Source organism: Cyanistes caeruleus, chromosome 13, assembly GCF_971803275.1.
Source record: "Cyanistes caeruleus chromosome 13, bCyaCae1.hap1.1, whole genome shotgun sequence".
NCBI classification, from domain to species: domain Eukaryota; kingdom Metazoa; phylum Chordata; class Aves; order Passeriformes; family Paridae; genus Cyanistes; species Cyanistes caeruleus.
The window spans coordinates 17438236-17458395 of record NC_141713.1 but is presented as its reverse complement, the minus strand read 5'-3'; the positions used below and the strand labels follow the sequence as shown (position 1 = coordinate 17458395).

The 20160-nt window shown below is 39.7% G+C and overlaps 1 protein-coding gene across 3 annotated transcripts in view; it reads left to right on the top strand.

The window, feature by feature from the left end:
• Positions 1 to 20160, top strand: part of ETFA (electron transfer flavoprotein subunit alpha) — a 41992-nt gene that overhangs the window by 9618 nt on the left and 12214 nt on the right. For 2 of the 3 annotated variants that reach the window (XR_015275898.1, XM_086849410.1), the window contains exons 1-9: positions 3860 to 3952; positions 8609 to 8758; positions 10536 to 10617; positions 10718 to 10800; positions 12292 to 12391; positions 13591 to 13701; positions 14840 to 14941; positions 15726 to 15794; positions 16789 to 16871. Coding sequence is in view for 2 of the 3 variants with exons in the window: in XM_086849410.1 (XP_086705536.1) it covers positions 3914 to 3952; positions 8609 to 8758; positions 10536 to 10617; positions 10718 to 10800; positions 12292 to 12391; positions 13591 to 13701; positions 14840 to 14941; positions 15726 to 15794; positions 16789 to 16871 (819 nt within the window). In the remaining variant the exon portion in view is untranslated. Of the gene's footprint in view, positions 1 to 3444; positions 3953 to 8608; positions 8759 to 10535; positions 10618 to 10717; positions 10801 to 12291; positions 12392 to 13590; positions 13702 to 14839; positions 14942 to 15725; positions 15795 to 16788; positions 16872 to 20160 lie in introns of those variants that run through there. The other variant, XM_086849409.1, reaches the window with a different exon arrangement.

Genomic DNA, 20160 nt, shown 5'->3' with positions numbered 1-20160 from the left:
GCAGGTGGATGGCTGTAAGGTGATCTGAGCAGAGCACTAAGCACACCTCTGGTGGTCTGTTATAAAGGACCTCCAATGGCAGACACGGGGAGATGAGTCTTTATGTCACTGGTGATGAGGAGCAGAGAGCAGGACTCTAGGGACACGTGTCTCTCCTTGGGTACAGCTTGTGGTTGTGGGCAGAGGGGCTGGCAACGTCCTGGGGTGGCTGAACTACTCAGATCCTATGAGATCACGGCACTTGGGTGCAAAATATTTCAGCAGCAGAAACCTCTCCTGCTGCTGCTTCCAAGGTGAGTTTTAGTCCCATGTGATGCTGGGCTGTGGGTCCTGCCCATCAGTTTGGGGGTCCTGCTGAGCTGTCAGCATGTTGCAGTTGCTTTAACGTTACTGGATTTTAACAGATTAGGAGGTGAATCCTTTCATGTGTTGGGGAAGCTTCCCAAATGAAGCTCTTTTAATTTATCTGAGTCAGCTATCCCCAGGGTGATTGCAGGAGTAAGCTAAGGATGACCTGTGACAGAGGGTACCGTCACAGCAGTAATAAAAAAATTCCTGCTCTTCACTAAATCCCTTAGTCATGAGGCTGTATTAGCTGGATTCCATATGTTTTAATTAGGAATTATGTATTTTAAGAAAACCAAAATCCGACTCTAGGGAAGACATCATTACATTTATATAATGGTCCCTGTTTCATTTGGCTTCTGTAGAGATACCAATACAGGTACCTGTCCTGGTTTGCAACCATATTTTTAAAAGTTTGAATCATCCATGTTATTATTTTCTCTTTTCCCCAATCCCAATAGTGTGAAAAAATGTAATTCTCTTTCCAATGCAGAAATTGGGTCAGCAGATCCTAATGAAATAATCCTGGATAACAATGCACCATACAAGGATCTGCTTCCACTAATCAATGACTAATTTTTCTTTCAAAATACAAAGTAGTAACTTCTGCCTACAGTGGATAGTGATTCTACCTTCAGTGGCACCTGTTTGTTGCATGTTTTCCATTTTTATTATTGTCATGGGAGGGTCAAATAGAAAAAATCTTTTTGCCATGGTTCAGCTTGTATGGATCATGCTGATATAATCCCTACCTGATTACAGTTATAAGCTCCTAAAACACTGGCCATAAGTGATAAAGACTTCCTTTGTGCTTCAGGCTGTAATCCGCATCAAGCCAGTTTCAATAAGGATTTGTGCATCTGAAGTGTTGCTGAGGATTTGAATCAAAATTATAAACAGAAAATATAATAAAAAGCCTGTCATGTCTCTGAATTGGTGATGCTATACCTTAAAATCTGACCTGAAGAGTGATGATGTCACTCTGCTCATGCAAATACCATGTGTGTGCTATGAAGCCAGACACACAGCAAAAGGATCAATTTATTCTTGGCTATGATGCAGTTAGTTGATTTTGATAGTAGCTCACTTTTGTTTTAGTGTGAGGTAGTAAAGTCCCAGTTTGAATGAGATCACTTTGTTTATTCTTGTGATTTGGGGTTTTTTGGTGTACGTTCGTTGTAAAGATTTCATCTGCATGAGATGTGCATGTGGGAAGCTTAGTTTTGGAGCCTAAAATAGGATTATGAAATTACATGCCACGTTTTTAATGAGTAAAACACCCCAATTAAAAAGACATAATGGTCAAATTAAGGATGCCTAGGATGTTCTTATTTGGCCTTTGCTGTTGCTTTTGTTGGATTACCTAGGGTGCAGGTAAGGATTTCTATACTGTATAAAACTCCACATTTCTGAAAAGTTACACTGCCCCTTAACCATCATTCAAACTGGTGATAAAGAGCCACATCAAATATTAATCCTCTTTTTAAACCCCTCTCAGGGTACTGTGGCTTCTGCAAAAACATTTCCCCCCTCATTTCATATAAACAATTGGGGTTTTTTCACTTTGTTATTTGCACAGACCAGGAGGTACACAGGCAGCTCCAAACACTCATTTTGTTTTCTTCCTTTTTTGGGGACTGAAGGGTGAAGTCAGACCAGGCAGAAGTCAGAGCAGCCCTGGAGCTACTTTAATCTGTATAATCAGGCACAGGCCCTGAAGGAGGTTTGCCACCTCCTTTAGCTCTTCCCTTTGCAGCCTTCCTTTGGGGCTCGAGGAGTTAAGGTAGTGCTCTGGGGCCAGGAAGCTGTAATATGCAGGACAGCTGCTTTTCTTCTATTCTGGAGTAATTTGAGATTTGAGACAAAGTAAATCGTCCATTTAGATGCTTGAGTTGCTGGACCTGGTTAGCTTTTGCTGTAAAGCAGCTCTTTTTGGCATCTGATGTGAAAATCATGTGGCATAATAAATTTAAGAGGTGATCCTGTGCCAAGACTGTGGCAAAGTCGAAGAGCCTTTTTGATCAATCTGCCTTTTGCTTTCCTATGGAGAGACTTAGCAATGCAGAACAAATCACTGACGTGCTGAAGATCACTGCTGATTCTTGGATTCTGAACAATCCAATGGCTCTAATTGCTGGGGGTGGGAAGGGAGGGGAAATGCTTCGGGGTTTTTTTTATGCTCTAAGCCACTTCAGGTTGGGAGGGAAGAAACTGCATTCGTGGCTCACTATCTTGTGATTTCTGGGATGGGAATTACATTCTGGAGCATCCAAAATCCATATGTGCTTGGAGCTCCTGGGCTGGCAGGACCAGTTGTTCCAGTGTGGCAACTCCTGCCAGCTTCTCCAGGACATCAGGTTTTCAGAGAGCCATAAGCACACACTTTAGCAGTGAATCTGGCCCAAAACATTTTGCTTCATTGATTTTTAAATATCTCTCCTTGTCACCCAGAAAATCCGGAGGTATGGAAAAACAGCAAGTCTCAGTCTGATCCCTGGGGCATCCTGGTGCCATGTAAAGGGGCAGGTACAAGACATCTTGCCTTGGTTCTGGGAAATCATAATAATAATAAAATAGAATTATAAATTATTCAGAGCTCATGAGCTATTGCCTAATGTTGCTTGGGGCCGAGCAAAGGGATGCGGGTGAGGCAGCCAGCAATGTCGTGGTGAGAGGATGCCATCCAGGGCTGGTGGTACCTGACTGGTCTTTGAAGTTTAGGTGTGGCTTGGACTACTGTTAGGGAGCGACATTTGGGAAGCACGGTGACATTTGGGAAGCACGGTGACATTTGGGAAGCACGGTGACATGTGGCCTTTCCCGTGTGCCACGCACTCCGTCCCTCCATTATCTCTTCTGCTTTTGCTGCGCCTCGTGCTGCGGGGAGCGCGGCCGGGGGGGAGCTGGCAGCGCACGGGCAGCCCCAGGCGGGGGCTCCCATGGTCTCCCAGGCTGCTGTTGACTCCACAGCCGCAAATTAAAACTTTTCCTTTCTTTCTCTTTGCAAGGCACATTTCACTGGTTTAGCATAGGATCTGGCAAAGAGCACCGGCATTTGAAGTTCTAACTCTGCTTTCTGTTGTTTTCTTCTGTTTAAAGGCTTTAATCCTGTGCTGAAGCAGTGCAGAGGAACAGCGCAAAGGCGGCCGGAGGAGGCTGGCGCTGGTACCAGGTCAGTTTTGGCTGGAAGGGGTCCGCTCCTCTCGAGGTCTTCCGCGGGAGCTGGACGGGCCCCTACGGCAGCGGCAACTTCGCTCCTGCCCAGCGGCACGGCCAGCAACGGGGCGGGCGGACACAGCCGGCTGTGCGAGGGGACAGCAGGCCGGGGGAACGCAGCCGGCAGCGCGGGTGTCAGCAGACGGCTCGGAGAGAGACAGCCGGGCGGAGCGGGGGAGGACAGCCGGGCGTGCAAGGTCCGCGGGCGGTGATCGCGCCGGCTCCGCGCTCTCCGCTCCTCTCCGCCCGCGCCGTCGCTGCAGCGCATTGGCCCCGCGCTCCGGCCAATGGTGCGGCGGGGCGGGGCCGGCCGTGCTCTCGCGAGAGCGGCGCGGTGCGGCCCGGCGGAACCATGTTGCGGGCGGCAGCGGCGCAGCGGCTGCGGCGGGCGGTGAGTGCGGGGCGGGCGGGGCGAGCCCCCCGGCAGCGCCCTCGGGCCGCATGGGGCCCACCGACCGGGGCCTTCCCGCCGGCCCGGCCGTGCGGGCCCTGCCCAGTGCGGTGAAGGGGGCGTGGGGCGGGACGCGGGGCCGAACTCCTCCCGCCCGGCAGCGGTGCTCGAGAGGGTGCGGGAGAGGCAAGCGCCCCGCGCCGCCGGGGTCGGACTTCTCCGCTGGACTCCTCTCCCACTCTGTCTGTTAAAAATAAAGTTTCCGAGTAGACAGACGCAGGGTGTTCCAGAAGCCCTTTCCAGCGATCACGGTAGGGAGGAGTTGAGGACTGTTGTCCCGTGTGGAAAGCTAAGGGAAATCATGAACTTCTGGAGGTGCTCACTCGCATCCATCCTTGAGCAGGACAAGCTGAACAACGGGTGGAGAAGACTATTCTAAAGTTTGTTATTGTAAACACTTCAGAAAAAAGAAAAACTTTTTTTCTATTTCTAAAAAATATTTGTGGCTCAAGGAGAGGCTTTCTGGGGTATTGCAGGTTATTCGAGTGTTTCCCAGTCACACCTGTGCAGAAATGTGATTGCTTTAATTATCACAACCTGTGGATGAAGCGAATGCAAAACACCTGTTCCTTGTCCAGTTTGACCTTCATATTTCTCAGCTGGGAGGGGTACTGGGCTTTTGGAGGCCATTTGTTGCTTGGTGTGTCATTGTGGCTGTGTTACCAAGGTCTAGGTGAACTCAAGGTTAATTGGAGTAGATGATTGATGAGATGTCCCCGAATGTCTGTTCAGTCTCTTACCCCCTCCACTAGAACTGTGTATAAATAGCCCTTGTAAAAAAACTTTAAATCTTGCAAGTTTCTTTTTGAACTCTCCGAGGCTTTTACAGGTACTTAGTAAATCTCTAAAATAGTAGTTTGCATATATAAATGGTTTCAGGGGATGAGCAAAGGTGGACTAGGTCAGATATGATTGAATTAATCAGAAAATTCTAACTTACAGTCATGGGCATGTCTCACTTGTTAGGTTGCAGGCTTTGTAGAGCAAAGGTCTTGATGATCTCTGAATCATATGGTACTGCTGTGTAAATAGTACTTTACTCACATGCTCACTGCACAAATCAGTTTCATGGCCTGGACATGTGAGTTCAGCTTCTTGGTTTTCAGTCATACACATCTAGACTAGTAAATTTATAAAATAAAGCCAGTAGAACATTGTGTGCATCTTCAGTGTATGTGTAACAATGTAGTCTGTGACAAAAGTGAAACAAACTCACAGTTTCACTTTTTGAGAAGTGTAAAGTTTAGCCCAGCTGACTTTTACTGTTCAAGAGTGAGTGGAGTCAATAGAAAAAGAAGATGAGATAAACCCGTGCAGTATGAGCAGGAAGGAAAGTTTTGTGTAAGTTAAACATGGGAGTACTGAGGAGAAATGAGACTGCAAGTGCACAAAAAGTTGATGCAGAGGTGGGAATAAGCCATTTAGGGAGCTCACTGTGTTGAAATGCACTCAGTGTTGTCTGTATTTCAAAATAGCTTGGTTGATTTTAATGGTTGCAAGGGGTGTATTTTGAGTTTATTGTGTATTACATCTTTCTTTTACTGCTTCAATCCCTTTGTACTGTTAAGTCTTTATTATTATTGCAAAATCCTTTTTACAAAGCGATTTTACTTTTTTTATTGTTGTTCTTTGCTGCAGTTATAGCCCCTTTTTAATTCAGATGCCTTTAGCATTGTTTTTCTAATTGGGGTTTCCTGGAGTTACAGAGCTGTCTCTTGGACCTCTTTTGTACCAGGTCTTCAGAGAGGTTCTAGAAGTTTATGCATTATTGCTAGAGTTCCCTTCTCTCCCTGAGTTTACCAAATTTATCTAGTTAGTTTTAAGTTTTACAGCTACAAGACTGTGTCTTACTTGAATTAGGCATTGCTTTGTTGTTTAGGAATGTAGCACTTACCTTTAGTAATACCACAATTCTTAGTTCCTGGAGTTCCTTCTTGGGAACTTTGCCCAATGTTAATGGTTATCCATGAGATCCAGAATTCCTAATAAGCAGTTTTTAAATTTTAGCTTCTTTTTAGCTTTAGTTTGCTTTTACAGCTAAGAAAATCAGCTCTAGAGATACCTTTGTAGGTCCAGTTGTTTGGTGCTCTGCCTTGTGAATGTCTGTTTTGATTTTGTTCCTGGAACTTCCAGTGGCTTTTCTAAAGGGAGACAAACTTCATTTTCCCAGGTGAAGTTTCTAGCATCCCATTTCGTATTGATGCATGTTTGGTGCATGGGGCTATGTAGAATTCACCTGCTGCATCTCTTGCATTTTTTGGAATCGCTTTTTGGTTGACCCATCTTGTGTTGCTGTGCCTGCCACATGTTTTAGTTAGAGCTGATTTCCTAATTCTGGTGTTAAGGAGTGTCCTTGGAGCAGGCTGCAGGCAGCCACCACTGAGGCCGCGGATGTCAGTGAAGTAATGGGCTGTCCTCCCTCACGTGCAGCTGGATAGTAACTTCATCAAAATAACTACCTGTCCTATCACTGACTCATTGCAGGTTCTTAGTTTACAGGACCATTGACTAGATGGATTACCCTCTGGTTTTATTGCAGAGTCTTTATTATATCAAACAAAAGTCTGTTTGGTATAATTTATTGAGAAAATTATTTAATGTATTTAGTGTATAAAATTCAGGCTCATGTAGAAATCTCGTTTGTCATCTAGATTTTTACCCATAATATATGTGACTTTATATTTATTTTAAATCTTGTGAATCTTGTCTTTATGTTCAGAAATGTCATCCATGAAGTGACGTTCTGGTGTGCATATTGTGTATATTCCCACAAATGTAAAATGTGGGATTATTGTTTTAGAAATAATACCTGATTAATGCTGTAATAACCAGTCTGCTCAAGCGACTTCTATTGCTCGTATTCATTTTGGCTAAAAACAATTATTTCTCAGTTTATTTTGGAATGATTTGATAGAATGATGGTGGTGGTGCAGTGCTTATTTAGGGAAAAAATTATAATATAAGCAGAAATAAGTGTGTTTAAAATGCATGAGTCTCCCTTTGGAAATTTGGAAACTTGAGGGTTTTCCAGGAGTATGGTCCACTTTACCCCATGACACAACTTGCTGGAGAGTGGGCTTTTTGCCACAAAGCCATGAATTTATTCTTCAAATAGTGACTAAAATTTCATAACTTTTATTGCAAATGATGTATGAAACATAATCAAAAATACAGCATCTGATCTATAGTGGCAGTAAATATTTTGTTACTGGCAATTGGTTTCAAAGGACCTTAGAATATTTTATCACAGCAAGTAACCTTAAGCATAAGAGATTAAATGCAGAGCATTTCTACAAGAATCCTTATTGTTTTAATCAAAAGGGCAAATTATGATTCAGATTCTGCAAAATCTTATCTTTGTATTTTTATTTGTGTGCTGTGATTAGTTTCAGGGATTTGCTTTCTGTGTTTGAAATTCAGTATGTTGGTAGGCTTTGTGGGGTTGAAGTCCAGATGCAAATTTTAGCCTTTCATATTTTCTGAAGGTTTTTTTATTTGAAGTTGTAGGCAAGTGCATGTTTGGCATGAGGGGAGATGGGGTTGGAATGTAAGTTAAAAAAAGTAGTATTTGGCTGTGCATCTTCAGCATTGTGTTAGTATTTGTTCCTTGGTTATATTAATTTACATGGTTTTCCTGGTATTTTGTCCTGCACTGATCATAACTCGAGTCTTCAGTTGGGCTTTATGTAGGGTAATGAAACACTTGAGGGACAATATTCCTGTTCCCATTCAAAAATGCTTTCCCTGCCCTAGTATTAGTTTTGGAGGAAGAATGCTTTTCAAACATACATCTGAATATTAGAGAGGATGGTCTCAGAATTTAGAATATTTTGGTTTGCTTTTATGGCAGTTTTTTGCCTTTTTTTCTCTCTTTTTTATTTCTTTCATTTTTGCTTTAGAAGTTCAAGTTGGTGCATGGATGGTGAATTGGTCAAAATAGTTATTTAAGGACCATTAGATTGTGATGGTAGACTAAGTGCTGAAATGTTTTAAAGTAAAAGAGGGAAAAATTAACCTGATGCCTGTAAAGATTTCTCCTAGTGTGTTTTCAGGCTGTGAGTCCCTGCTGCTTAATTTTCTTCCAGCCACTGCATAAAATTTTGCCTCTATACATATCTAAATATAAAAGTCATTTCTCTAGCTAGATTTTGTTTAAAACTTAGAATAAAAGACTGCCAGAGAACCATCCTAGAAAACCAAGTAAATATTTATTTGCAACTGTTGATTTCCTCGTGTCTTATTCTTGCTTGTCTGATCATCAGTCTTTAGGGTACTTGCTTAAATTGATCAACTGAGCTTGAATGTAATATGTTAAAATGTTTTTCTGAATTTTGTTCAGTATTTTCCTGTGGAGTTTCAGTTTAAGCACAGCATGTTACAGACAACCTGAAGTCAAGCCAGTTTGTCTTTTTTTGTATCACCTAATGTATTCTCTTAATAAAAATTATCTAGAATGAACCTGTTTTGTTTGACAGCAACATTTTACAATTTGTATAATTGATGAATTATACATTATACAGCCTTGGATGCTCAGAGGAACAGTTTTTCACTTCAATGCTAAGTTCCCAACTCGTGTGTGTCTCCCTTCCTTTCCAGGCGTCGGTGCTCCGGCGGTCTCAGAGCACCTTGGTCGTGGCAGAACACAACAATGAATCTCTCACGCCCATTACCCTCAATACCATCACTGCGGCAAAGCGCCTGGGAGGGGAGGTTTCTTGTTTGGTGGCTGGTACCAGCTGTGACAAGGTAGGAAATGCTCTTCTCATACCAATGAAATAATGAATGCAGTGAAACAATACTTGGCAGCGTCTTGCGCAGCCTGAAAAATAATCTGTACTGAGGAAAAACTGTGCCAGGAGTTGCTAATCTGCCAGAAAAGTCCTGCACTTGGAACTGCTTCTCTTCAAAATAGAAAATAAGGATATAGATTTCATTTCACAGGGGACAGTATCAATAACGGTTGTTACATGCTTGAGCAAGCAAATTTTTATAGGACTAAAGGACAATTAACTTTTAAAACAAGATACGTCTCTGTAAAGTTTAAATGACAAATACTGCAGTGCTAAGAATTTGGAAAGAAGTTTGTGCTTGTTTAAATGGAAACCAACAGAAGTGAAACAACAGTGATGAATTGGGCTTTTGAGCTAGTTGTTTTTACTAACCAATCACTAGTTGTCTAGAGAGTGTTTGCAGCCTGAAATTCTGAAATGAGTGCTTCTTGACTTTATCACACAGCTCTGTAACACATAACTGTAAAAAGTTATGTTACATGTATGTTAGCTGTGTATTTTTAGTGTAATTTTTGTGTGCCCATCCTAGAGACAATGTTAGTACATTAGTGGCACTTCTATTCCAGCATGACTTGGTATTGTGTGAGCAGTAGAAGTACAAAAAACTGTTCCAAATACTTAAATACTGTTTATGAACTGTTATTTTGAAAGCAACATGTACAATCTCGTGAAGGAGGCATACTTAGAGCAGCTTATTCACAAATAAGTGGAGAAACGTCAGGAGCCATTCAGGTGTTTGAGGTGGAGATGAAGCAAATATTTATCTAAATCAAGAAAATGAGAAAGAAAAAAAGAAATAATTGCCTGATGTGTGTCTTTAATTTTCCTTATTCTATGCACTTGCATAGGAGAAAAATTACTGCGAAAGGCTTGTTTGTTGGTTTGTTTTCATGCTAAATGTATGGAGTCTGCAGGAAATTATGGTGGAAAAAAGGATTTAAAAAAAAAAGAAGGTTTTTAGAGATTTTTATTTAAGAGCCAGTGACTCAAACAGATACTCTGCAGCAGCTATTAGGGATTTTTTCTTTATTTCCTTTTGTTAATTTTTGAGGGTAAACTGATACTCATCAAACTCAGTAAAACTGCGCTGGTTCTCAGACAATGCATGTGGTCTCCAGACCTTGCTGTCAGTCCTCTTTTCTCTGATCTGTAGTAACCCTTTTATCATTTAAACTTCACTTGTGCCAATTCAAACGAAAAAAAATGCATAAATATAAATTGAAAATACACATTGCTTCAGTGGGCAAAAAGTCAGATGCAAACAAAGGGTTGCTCCTAGAATTTGGACAAAATTCATAACAGCGTTTTGTACATTTGTATTTGTTTGTATGGTAGATACTGACTGATCTAAAAGAAAGTAGGTTTGGTTTCTTGGTGAATTTACTGGAATGCTGAGCAATAGTCCTGAAGTGTGGTTGTTGTCGGCTGCTGTAAGAAATGCTGGGATCGGTGTGGAGCCCTGCTTGCAGGAGGCAAGTTTTCCTACGTTTGATTTGTTCTGTAGTTCTCTTACTCACAAATTCATTTTCATTATTCCATGAGGTGCTATGTTGTGGATCAGCAGATGTGCATTCTATTCCATTCAGGTTTATTCTGATTTTGGAATTAGTGTACTTTTGGTTCTGGTTTTACTAATCTATAGGCTGTGAGCTATTTGCAGTGGGAACTCCCTTGTTATATGTTTGTGGTGCCTGTTAAAACACAAACTAATAATAATTCACTTGTAATCACAGGTAGCATCAGAACTCAGCAAAGTGCAGGGTGTCGCAAAAGTTCTCGTGGCTCAGCATGATGTGTACAAGGGATTTCTAGCAGGTGAGAGTTGTTCTTACCTATTGACAAAAGAAATTTGTTTATGTATTTTTGGTCTAAAAGAAGATAGTTATAAATTCTGAATAATTTTTTTTATTCTCAGAGGAGCTGACTCCCTTGATTGTGGAAACTCATAAAAAATTTAATTACACCCACATTTGTGCTGGAGCATCTGCCTTTGGGAAGGTAAGTAGATCAAAGAGCATCAAAAAATTCTTGCAGAGAAGAGGCAGATGCTGCTGTATGTAAGAGTGTGAATCAAAGGCCTGAGAGAGATTAGCCATGGACAGTTTTGTATTTGCAAACTGCTTTACAGTAGTTTGCTTAAGAGTTCAGTAGTTAGATTTCATGATTCTTCTTAGAGTTCTTTTATGAGCTGATGTGAAAAAAATAGCATAGAAGAAATATTCTGTGGTAACCTGCCAATCCTATGGATACAAGACAAAATGTACAATAAGGCAAACCAGATTAAGTGATCTGAAAGCATGAAAATTGTAAGGAAAAGCACAGCAAATCAAGATGAAAAATCTGTTATTTGCATGTTGAAATGAAAGTGTGCAGACCTATTGGAAGCAAACTTTTTTTTGGAGTGGGATTTGCATCTGTGCTATAAGTCATGTACATTGAAATGTCTGTAAACATATATAAATAACACTGATCTAAGTCCCAGCCAGAATGGATTTAATGAGAATACAATTTTTCAAAACTTTTTTTTTTTTTTTTTTTTTTTAAGGAATGTATTTATAAGTACATGGAGAGCCTCAGTACAAAGAATCTGGGCAACACTGTGGTGCAGCTAAATTAGAGAAAAAGGATTCTTCAGAAACCTTACTGCTGTAGGACGAGTACTGGCATTGGCTTTCCATGTGACTACTTTCACTTCCAATCAATATCAATCCATATGTTTGTATTTTTGCTAAGAGAAATCTTGATGTACCTTAAGCCTTAAGTTTTTAAATTTTATTTTTTTATTATTTTTTTTTTTAGCTGCAGTGTCATAGTAGCAGTTAATGGCTTTTGCTTTAATGCTTACACTGCCATTTTTGAGTACTTCGTGTGAGTAAAGATTTCAGAACTGGGCCCTTTTTTACTACCAGAAAGGAGGCAGACAAAAAGCAAACAATCATTCTACTGATTTCTTTGTCATTTCTGCTGCTCTTTTTATCCTCCTTCCCACTCCTAAAGGTGCTAAGTAATTTTCTAGAGTAAATTTTGGAGAAAAATAATATATACTTTAATATTAAACTTTAATTTTTTATTTTTTTTTTTGCTTTGGAGGGAAGAGTTTTTTCCTATCATTTTTGGCATCTTACTTCCAAAATGCACCTTTTTTTTTCTTGAAGTGCCAAGAGCTCAGCAATCCATAACTGTCAATTTTCTGAGTAAATGGCATCTATATTCAGTTCTAGAATATTTGAAGCAAATAAGCCTTCTAATTTAAGATATTGAATTAAGGGTTTGCTTACAGTAAGTCTCATAAAATGTCTAATGTTATTACAGTAATGGGGTTTTATTTGGCTGCTAAAGATACATGAGCAACCCTTCAGAAATCTTAGTTCTGTATGTCTTAGAAGACAGCATTATATGACACTAAAATCGGGTCAACAGTGTTCTTTTACTGACCACGTACATTTTACTTAGCACTTACTTTGCTAACTTTTCATCTCTAACTTCTAGAATCTTATTCCCAGAGTGGCTGGCAAACTTGATGTTGCCCCTGTTTCTGACATTATTGAAATTAAGTCACCAGATACTTTTGTGAGAACTATCTATGCAGGTGGGTAATCGCAAAAGCTGCGTGGTATTTGTCGCATGAAGAATCCAGTACTGCTAATTTTTCTACGTGATCCTAATGTTAAAACCTTGGACTATGATAGGAATTTTCACTTTACAATCTCAATTGCTGTGTTTCAAAGAAATGAAGCCTAGGGATGGACGTGATGCTCCCCGTGTGAGAAAGCAAGTAATTTCAGATTTGGTAGAAACATGTCAAACCCCAGTCTGTCACCTTAAGGAATAGAATTTGGTCACATCCTTTCCCTGTACTGTGTTTGTTAATGCCTTTCTGATTAGATTTTGGAAAGCATAAGGCAGCATGTTAATTGTCCAGCTTTATTTAATAGGACTAGCATTAGTTCTTATTTAAGATACCCCATGGTTATTTTTTCTAATTATGGAGGCATTGAACAAATTACTTATAATATTTAATTAACTTAATTTGTACTTATTTTTTCAGTCTTGTTTCTCTAATGCATGGCTGACACTGTGTTTTATTTTAGATATGAGCTCATTAGCTTGTGTTTCTTAATTTTACTGTAAAGATTGTACCACGTGTACCAGCAGGGTATTACATTTTGAGTTATGGTACTGGAATATGGTTTTGTGCTGCACTTTAAGTTGCTTCCCAGTAATTCACAATTTCAAGATGACTTTGTTTATGAATAGTTTGTTTAGAAAAATGTTGCAGCTTTTTTTCTTTTAGTGTTCCATGCAGCCTCCAGTGTGAAGTATTGTATTATATTATAGAGAGAAACACAGTCCCACAAATACTGAGGGGAGGCCTCATTGTCTTCAGTTCTGATGAATTCATGCAACAGGATAACAGATCTACTTTGAATTATAGACATACTTTAAGTGTAAGAATGGCATTTTCAAAGTTGTATTTTTCATCCCTTCTGAAATTTAAAAGTGCATTCATAAGAGATGATTTGAATGCTTTGTATCCTTTAAAAATAGAGGATTTGTATTCATACTTTAGAAAGATGGGGCTAAAATGTAAATTAAAGTACTTGTAATCTCTGCTTATTAGGTGCTAAATTTTAGTCATCTAAAACTTCAGTTTTGGGAAATACCTTGATGGATGTTGCATATTCTAGTGCAACTGCTAATGTGGTTTTGATATTGTTTATTTGTTGTTTTTTTTTTTTAAGTACAGTATGTCTTATAATCTTAAAATTTTTAATGTGACTTTTTTAGGAAATATTATTTGCACTGTGCAGTGTGATGAAGCAGTCAAAGTGTTTACTGTTCGGGGAACCTCATTTGAGGCTGCACCAGCGAGTGGTGGTAGTGCCAGTGTAGAAAAGTGTGAGTATTTGTTCTGGCATGCTGTTGTTTTATTTAATAGAGTTAGTTTTGCTCACCACATGGTAATGTCTGTAGAAGTATTTGTCAAAGCAAACTGATTGTCATAATGTTAGCTTTACACTTTTAATTACAGGTGCTTGCACTTTTTAGTGATGTTTGGTAAGAGAAGATACGGATCATCTGCACGATTGCTTCCTTTTCTTTGACCAGAAATGGAGATTATCTGTGTTGAAATCTGTGCTTGTTCCACTCGCTGCCTAAACTTCCACCCTGCAATCTTAAAACCTTTATGGACAAGTTACAGCTGTTTGAATAACCAGATTGGTTTTCAAAACAAGACTGAGGAAAAATAGAAGTGTTTGGCTCGCCACAGTTTTGGTTTAATGATATTGCAATTGAGCTAGGTCATTACATCATTAAGCTAGACTAGCGGCAGTTTAAATTGATTTGAGAACACCCAGTTGTTGTTTTAGATCAGTTTTAACTATATCAGTCTGATTTACAATTTAATGAAGTCAGTGTAGCTCTGATAATTGAGAAATCCAGTCACAGAATGACAGAGTAGTTGAGGTTGGAAGGGATCTCTAGATCTAGTCCAGCCCCATGGAACAGATTGTGCAGGACTCTGTTCAGTCAGGCTTTGAGAATGTCCAAAGGTGGAGACTTCACAACTACTCTGGGTAACCTGTTCCTCTTTTGGTGACCTCTGCTGTTTTTCACTGTGGGCCTTTTTGTTTTGTGGCTTAGTCCCTGCCTCTGAGCCATCCTGTATTTCCTAATGTGGATGGTAGAAGTCAAACGTTACTGAAGCTAGCGTATTGCACTGTTGGTGCATTGCCTGATTGACTTTTCTGCCTGTAAGAAAAGGCTCACACTTCTTATGCTGGGTTGGTATCCGTGTGTAACACTTCCACAGCAGAATTCCCTTTAGTGCAGTTTGTACTGTAGGTTCCCTAAACACAACTGGTGAACGAGGCTCTTTACTCAGAGCCAGGAGCAACTGCTGAGACTCATCAAAAGCTTGCGGCAGAATCGGTTATAGAATGAACTTTGAATTAAGCTTAAACTCAGATTTCAGCTTGAAAACACATGCTTTCTCATTTTCCTTGTGGGTGTTTGGTTCATCTGGTGACTGCAGTGACCCCTCCACCACCCGTCGGTATCTCTGAATGGATTGAGCAGAAGCTGACAAAGAGCGATCGACCGGAGCTCACCAGTGCAAAAGTGGTTGTATCAGGGGGTGAGTGGATCACATTAAAACTGTCTGATGTTGAAGTCATGGTACCTCTTGGTAAATCCTATCTGTAGCAGAACATTGTAATGTGATTAAAAAAAAAAAGAAAATTATAATGTGATTCTGAAATATTCCATGGGGCTGCTGAGGAAGCACCCAACATGGATATTTTGTAAAGAGGTGAAACATGAGTTTAGCGTATGCTGGGAGGCTTTGTAAGCCCATTGTTGTATTTGGTGAGCCTCTTTAAAATGTTCACAATATGAAGTGTTTTTTAGATGGAAATTTATCATATTTACAATTACTGCTGATCGTTTCAGTCAATCCAAACTTTATTATGTAATGACCTTAATGATTTTAAAACCTGTACTGATAATATTCTGCTCCTTAGGTATCAAGTGATGGACTGTAATTTTTACTGTATGCCTACAGCTAAAATGATTTCTTACTAATCACACTACAGTGTTTTGTTCCTGAAGCCAGCAGAGGGAGCACAAATTAGTTAAAAAAATGCTGTTTCCCTGGTTTTGGAGAATGACCTTGATAGTGCTGTGTGCAGGAAGTAAACAACACAGAGTGGTGTTGGTTTATACATATGAAATATTAATGGCAAAGACAGAAGCTAAATCTCCAAATACTAAATATTGGTTAGTAATGTATCCAAAAATGCCCTGTGCAAGCACGTCTTTGCAAATGCTAATACTCATACTGAAAGTTTATATAGGCAAAAAAATGAATCTTAAAACACATGTTCTTCTTTCTTGTTCTTCTTTTGTTGTTCATTTTTAAGGGAGGGGCTTGAAGAGTGGTGAAAATTTTAAGTTGTTGTATGACCTTGCGGATCAATTGCATGCTGCAGGTAAACTTGTTTTCCTCTATTTTTTTTAACCCTGTTTACTATATCTAAACAGGTCACATTAAAATTGGAATTCTTCTTAAGTCTTTTATTTTCTCTATCAAATGGTTAAAATGCTCTTAGTTTAGTAATACATAAAGTTTTGTCAACTATACTGAAATCTCTGTGTGTGAAGCAAAATACTAACCTGTAGTATTCCCTGTGCTTCTCAAATCTCCAGAACAGAAGCTTGCAAACAAAATGTGAAATTGTCATAGCTCATTTTGAAGAGCTGATACCTTCTGCAGGCATCCTTTTCAACTGCTTCTTTACAGAGTCCCACCCACACTGCCGTAGTTCGAGTGGCTCTGTCCTTTTGCTGTGCTTTTGTATTAACAGGAGAAAATCAACCATACACAATGTTTCAGTGAAGTATTTTGTATAAAGGTTGGGAAATAAGGAGAAACTGTTTGCTTTAATGTTTTAACTCTATTAATTTTAGCATTCACATTTATAGTTTTACATGATTGGCTTAGTTTTTAAATTGGTGTTTTGCTAACTAAATGTCCATATGGCACTGTCGAGTTTACTTTGATATTTTTCTTTACCATGCCTGACTTTTGAGTTTTACAGCAATATAAGATGGCACATATGTTCCATTCAGACTTGAAGGAACATTTTGGGAAGGCATTTATGGGAAAATCTTCTTTTGACAAAGCAACATGAAAAAATCATGGAAATATGCCAGATTGAAATCCTTGGTTTTAAATATATGGCCTTTGGTGCTGGGAGTAGGGATTTCCTGTTGCTTATGAAGTGCATTAGCACTTAGTATTTGGAAGTTTTTAGCTAGTGGTATAGAGAGGGATTACCATAAGAGCTTTTAAAAGGGAAGTTTTTAAATACGTGCTCTTAGAGTGTGGGACTCTTCAGTAAAATACATGGGCTTTTATGGTGATATAAATTTGGCTCACAAATATTTTAAAAGAAAACACTGAAAATATTTTCTTTCAACTAGTTGGAGCTTCCCGTGCAGCTGTTGATGCTGGCTTTGTTCCTAATGACATGCAAGTTGGACAGACAGGCAAAATAGTAGCACCAGTAAGTATGGAAATATCTCTCATCATAGAGCTGGGATGGTTTCTAGCATGCATTTTCTTTCAGAGCAAGCACGCAGAGATGAGCTGAGTCTTAATACTGGTCCTAACAGGAACATCACTATGCCCACTGTGAAATTGTCACTTGACGTTGCATTTGCAAAATGACAGAAGCAAGCTGGGATGGAAATCTTTCCTCTGGGTCAGTGGGGTGTGTTCTGACACAGCTTTGTCGGGGCTTTGCGTGCTGCATTTCTTCATAGCTGCCTGAACCTTTTTTTAGCTTCTTAACAGCTGGCATTGATATGCTAAAAGATGTCATTACTGACATAAACTCAAAATTATATCAATCTGTGGCTTGATCTCTTGTAATTTTGTGTTCTGGGCTTTTCCAGGTGATGATTTTTAAAAAACTTTTAGTAACTGTTATTGGATTATTGCAGTACAGTCAAAGCAAAATTTTTGTAAGAAATGAAAACGCAAGAAATTTAAGAGAGGAATAATCAACATATTGGCTGCTGTAGAGTGACATACCCAGAAGGACATATTTTAAATGGCTTAATATTGGGCAATAACATGCTGCATGTCATCTTCTGCTATTTCTGCATCCCAATATCACAGGGAACTGATTTCTGTCTTTTTGTGTCTGTGTGGGGCTTTCTGTCCTGCAGAAATCTGAGACTTCTTTCATTGTTCTTTTTGACCTGAGGACATACAAGGAAAGTTGTAGCCAGATGAAGCACATTTGAGTGTTTGTAAATAGGAAAGTTACAAATGTGGCTCACCTCAGTGTGGGGCAGAGCCCCTAATGAGATGTGATGATCTGTCAGGGGTACACTGAGCTCCACGGTGGAGCAAAGCAGTAAAGCAGCTCTTTGTGTATAGCAACAGAAGGCACCAAGGAGCAACTTTTTACTTGATAATGGCTTAATGAGACCAGAAGGGAGGAGTGAGCTGAAACTTTGTAGAGAAACTCATATTTCAATTGCTGCATTTACCAAATCATAATAATTTAAATAATATTAAAAAGCTGTGCATGTTCAAAGCCTTCCTAGGCTCCTGTAATGTTTTGCATTTGCCATTGCTGCAAATGTAAGAAATTCAAACCATGACCATTATTTTTCTAGTAATACATTCAGCAGGATAGAGTAATAACTTGCATGTCAAAGACAGGAACTTGTGATTCTGTTGTAAACTCTGATGGATTTTCTTGAACAAGATGTTTCATGTTTCTGATTTCTTCTGCCTTGAGTTGTGGATAGGGATGTTTGCTGCTTTTTTCAAAGTCCTCATCAGAGGCCATCTGATGATTACCCTTTGGAGCTGAGTGGAGCTATTTCTAGGCATGCTAGTGTTCAAATCTGTAAATCTATATGATAACCAACTGCTACAAAACACTCCTTCTGAGAAGTAGACCTACTGATAAGACTAAGGTTATCCAAAAATCTTGATAGAAGAGATATTAACCTCTGCTGTGTAAGCAAACTGGGAGGTTCTGTGGATTATAAATGCAACCCCAACTCCTTCTGCTTACCAGGGTATAAGCTAAGTGCTATTTAAGTGTGTATTTTGAAAGGGCATGAGATGAGACTAACCATCCTTAGTTCTTCATTACCAAATATCCTTTAATGAAGTGGACAATATTAATTTGAAGACAGCTCAGCTCTGGTTTGTGTGTTAGGGCTCAACAATGAACATTCTTTCCAGAGTCAAGGGCATATAAACAATCATGTTGAAACAAAAAAGCCTGGTTTTTGATGATGATACAATGCTGTGTTTTGCCACAGATGGCCCATAGCAGCATGTGAGAGTCATAAGAACATAAAGCCACATCATAGGATCACATCAGTGTCATCATTGTCCTCTTCTTGAGGATTATTAAGAGCCTTCAGTCAGGACTGATGAATTAAAGTTAAACTCTGGTGTCATAAATTGTCTAAACAACTGCATGGTGTGCCATCTATTTGTCTGCAGGCTGATGCATTTTTCTCTCAGTTCTTAACAAGTGTTTATTAAATAGTGAGTTGTGCAGAGTACTGGAGATTATATACCTCTCCTTTCAGATTTCAGATATTTAGTCTGGATCTTAAAATACACGCAAGGATAGCATCCAGTGCCTTGGAAATAGAGAAAATATTAAATGTTAATTGTACTAAAAGTGCAATTTGAATTGATACTAAGCCCACACAGTTGCTGACTAGAGGTTTTAATTTTTGTGTGCTGGATAGGCATCTCAAATATGAAGCAGTTGAAAGCTGCAAATTGTTAATTTAACATTCCTATTTCTACTTCACTGTCTTTTTGGTACTTCAGCTAGAAAACTACTCTCTGCAGTGGAAAATAGAGTTGACTTGAAGAAGAACTGAGCTTTTTTGGTCAGGCCAAAATGACACTGGCTATTTTAGTAATTCTCAGAATATGCTGTTTTCTCCTTGTGTGAGACAGGCTCAGTATCCGTTCAGGGAGTGCTTGTGATGTTCTACCTGGAGAATTACAAAGCAGATTTGAACGCTGGTCTGATAGAGTAGCTGAGACCTGAGTTTTGTGTTCAGTTTTGAGCTGACATGGTGTGTGCCCTCTGGGTGCCTGGGTTTTAAGCAGGGGAAGAGTCTCAGATGCAAGAAACTCTAGGAGTCTGAGCCACGCTTGTTCTCGTGTGCAGCTGTTGGCTTCTGATGGGAAAGTATCTTAGTGTGTGCTCTTACACTTCTATTAATAGTCTCTTGCCCAGTCTCAGTGGAGGATTGGAATGCATTGTTTTCCAGGACTCTGGAATTGGGTCAGTTTGAGACTACAGAGGAACAAGGGTTTGTTACAAGCTCAGGAAGAGGGGAGGTGCTTCCACTGCTTTTCCTGTGTGACTGCTGGGGTGTGTTTGTACTCATTGCTGGGTAATAAGATAATGGTCTAAAAGGGCTGCTTATTCTTCCCCTGTGCCTTCAGTTGTGGATTTGGGGAATGAAGGGTAGTTTTGGTCATTGGTCCTTCATAATTCTGTGACTGCTTTCAGTTTTTAAGAGTGCAGCCCAAACAGTGCATCACAGGATCCAAGAACCTCACAGCCACAGCAGCGTTCCAGAATTAGGTATTAATTTTAACTGAGGTATTAATACACAAACACACTGCCATTCAATGAACAACTGGAGTTCATTTTACTTAAGTGATGGAAGAATGCAGTTAATTAAGAAGCACAGATTTCACCTTGTGTCTGTCTGAGCCCTGGTTCTATGCAGCACATCTGCTCTTCTGAAGTAGCCTTGGACTGTTAGACTTCAAGGTTTTGTTCATGTTGG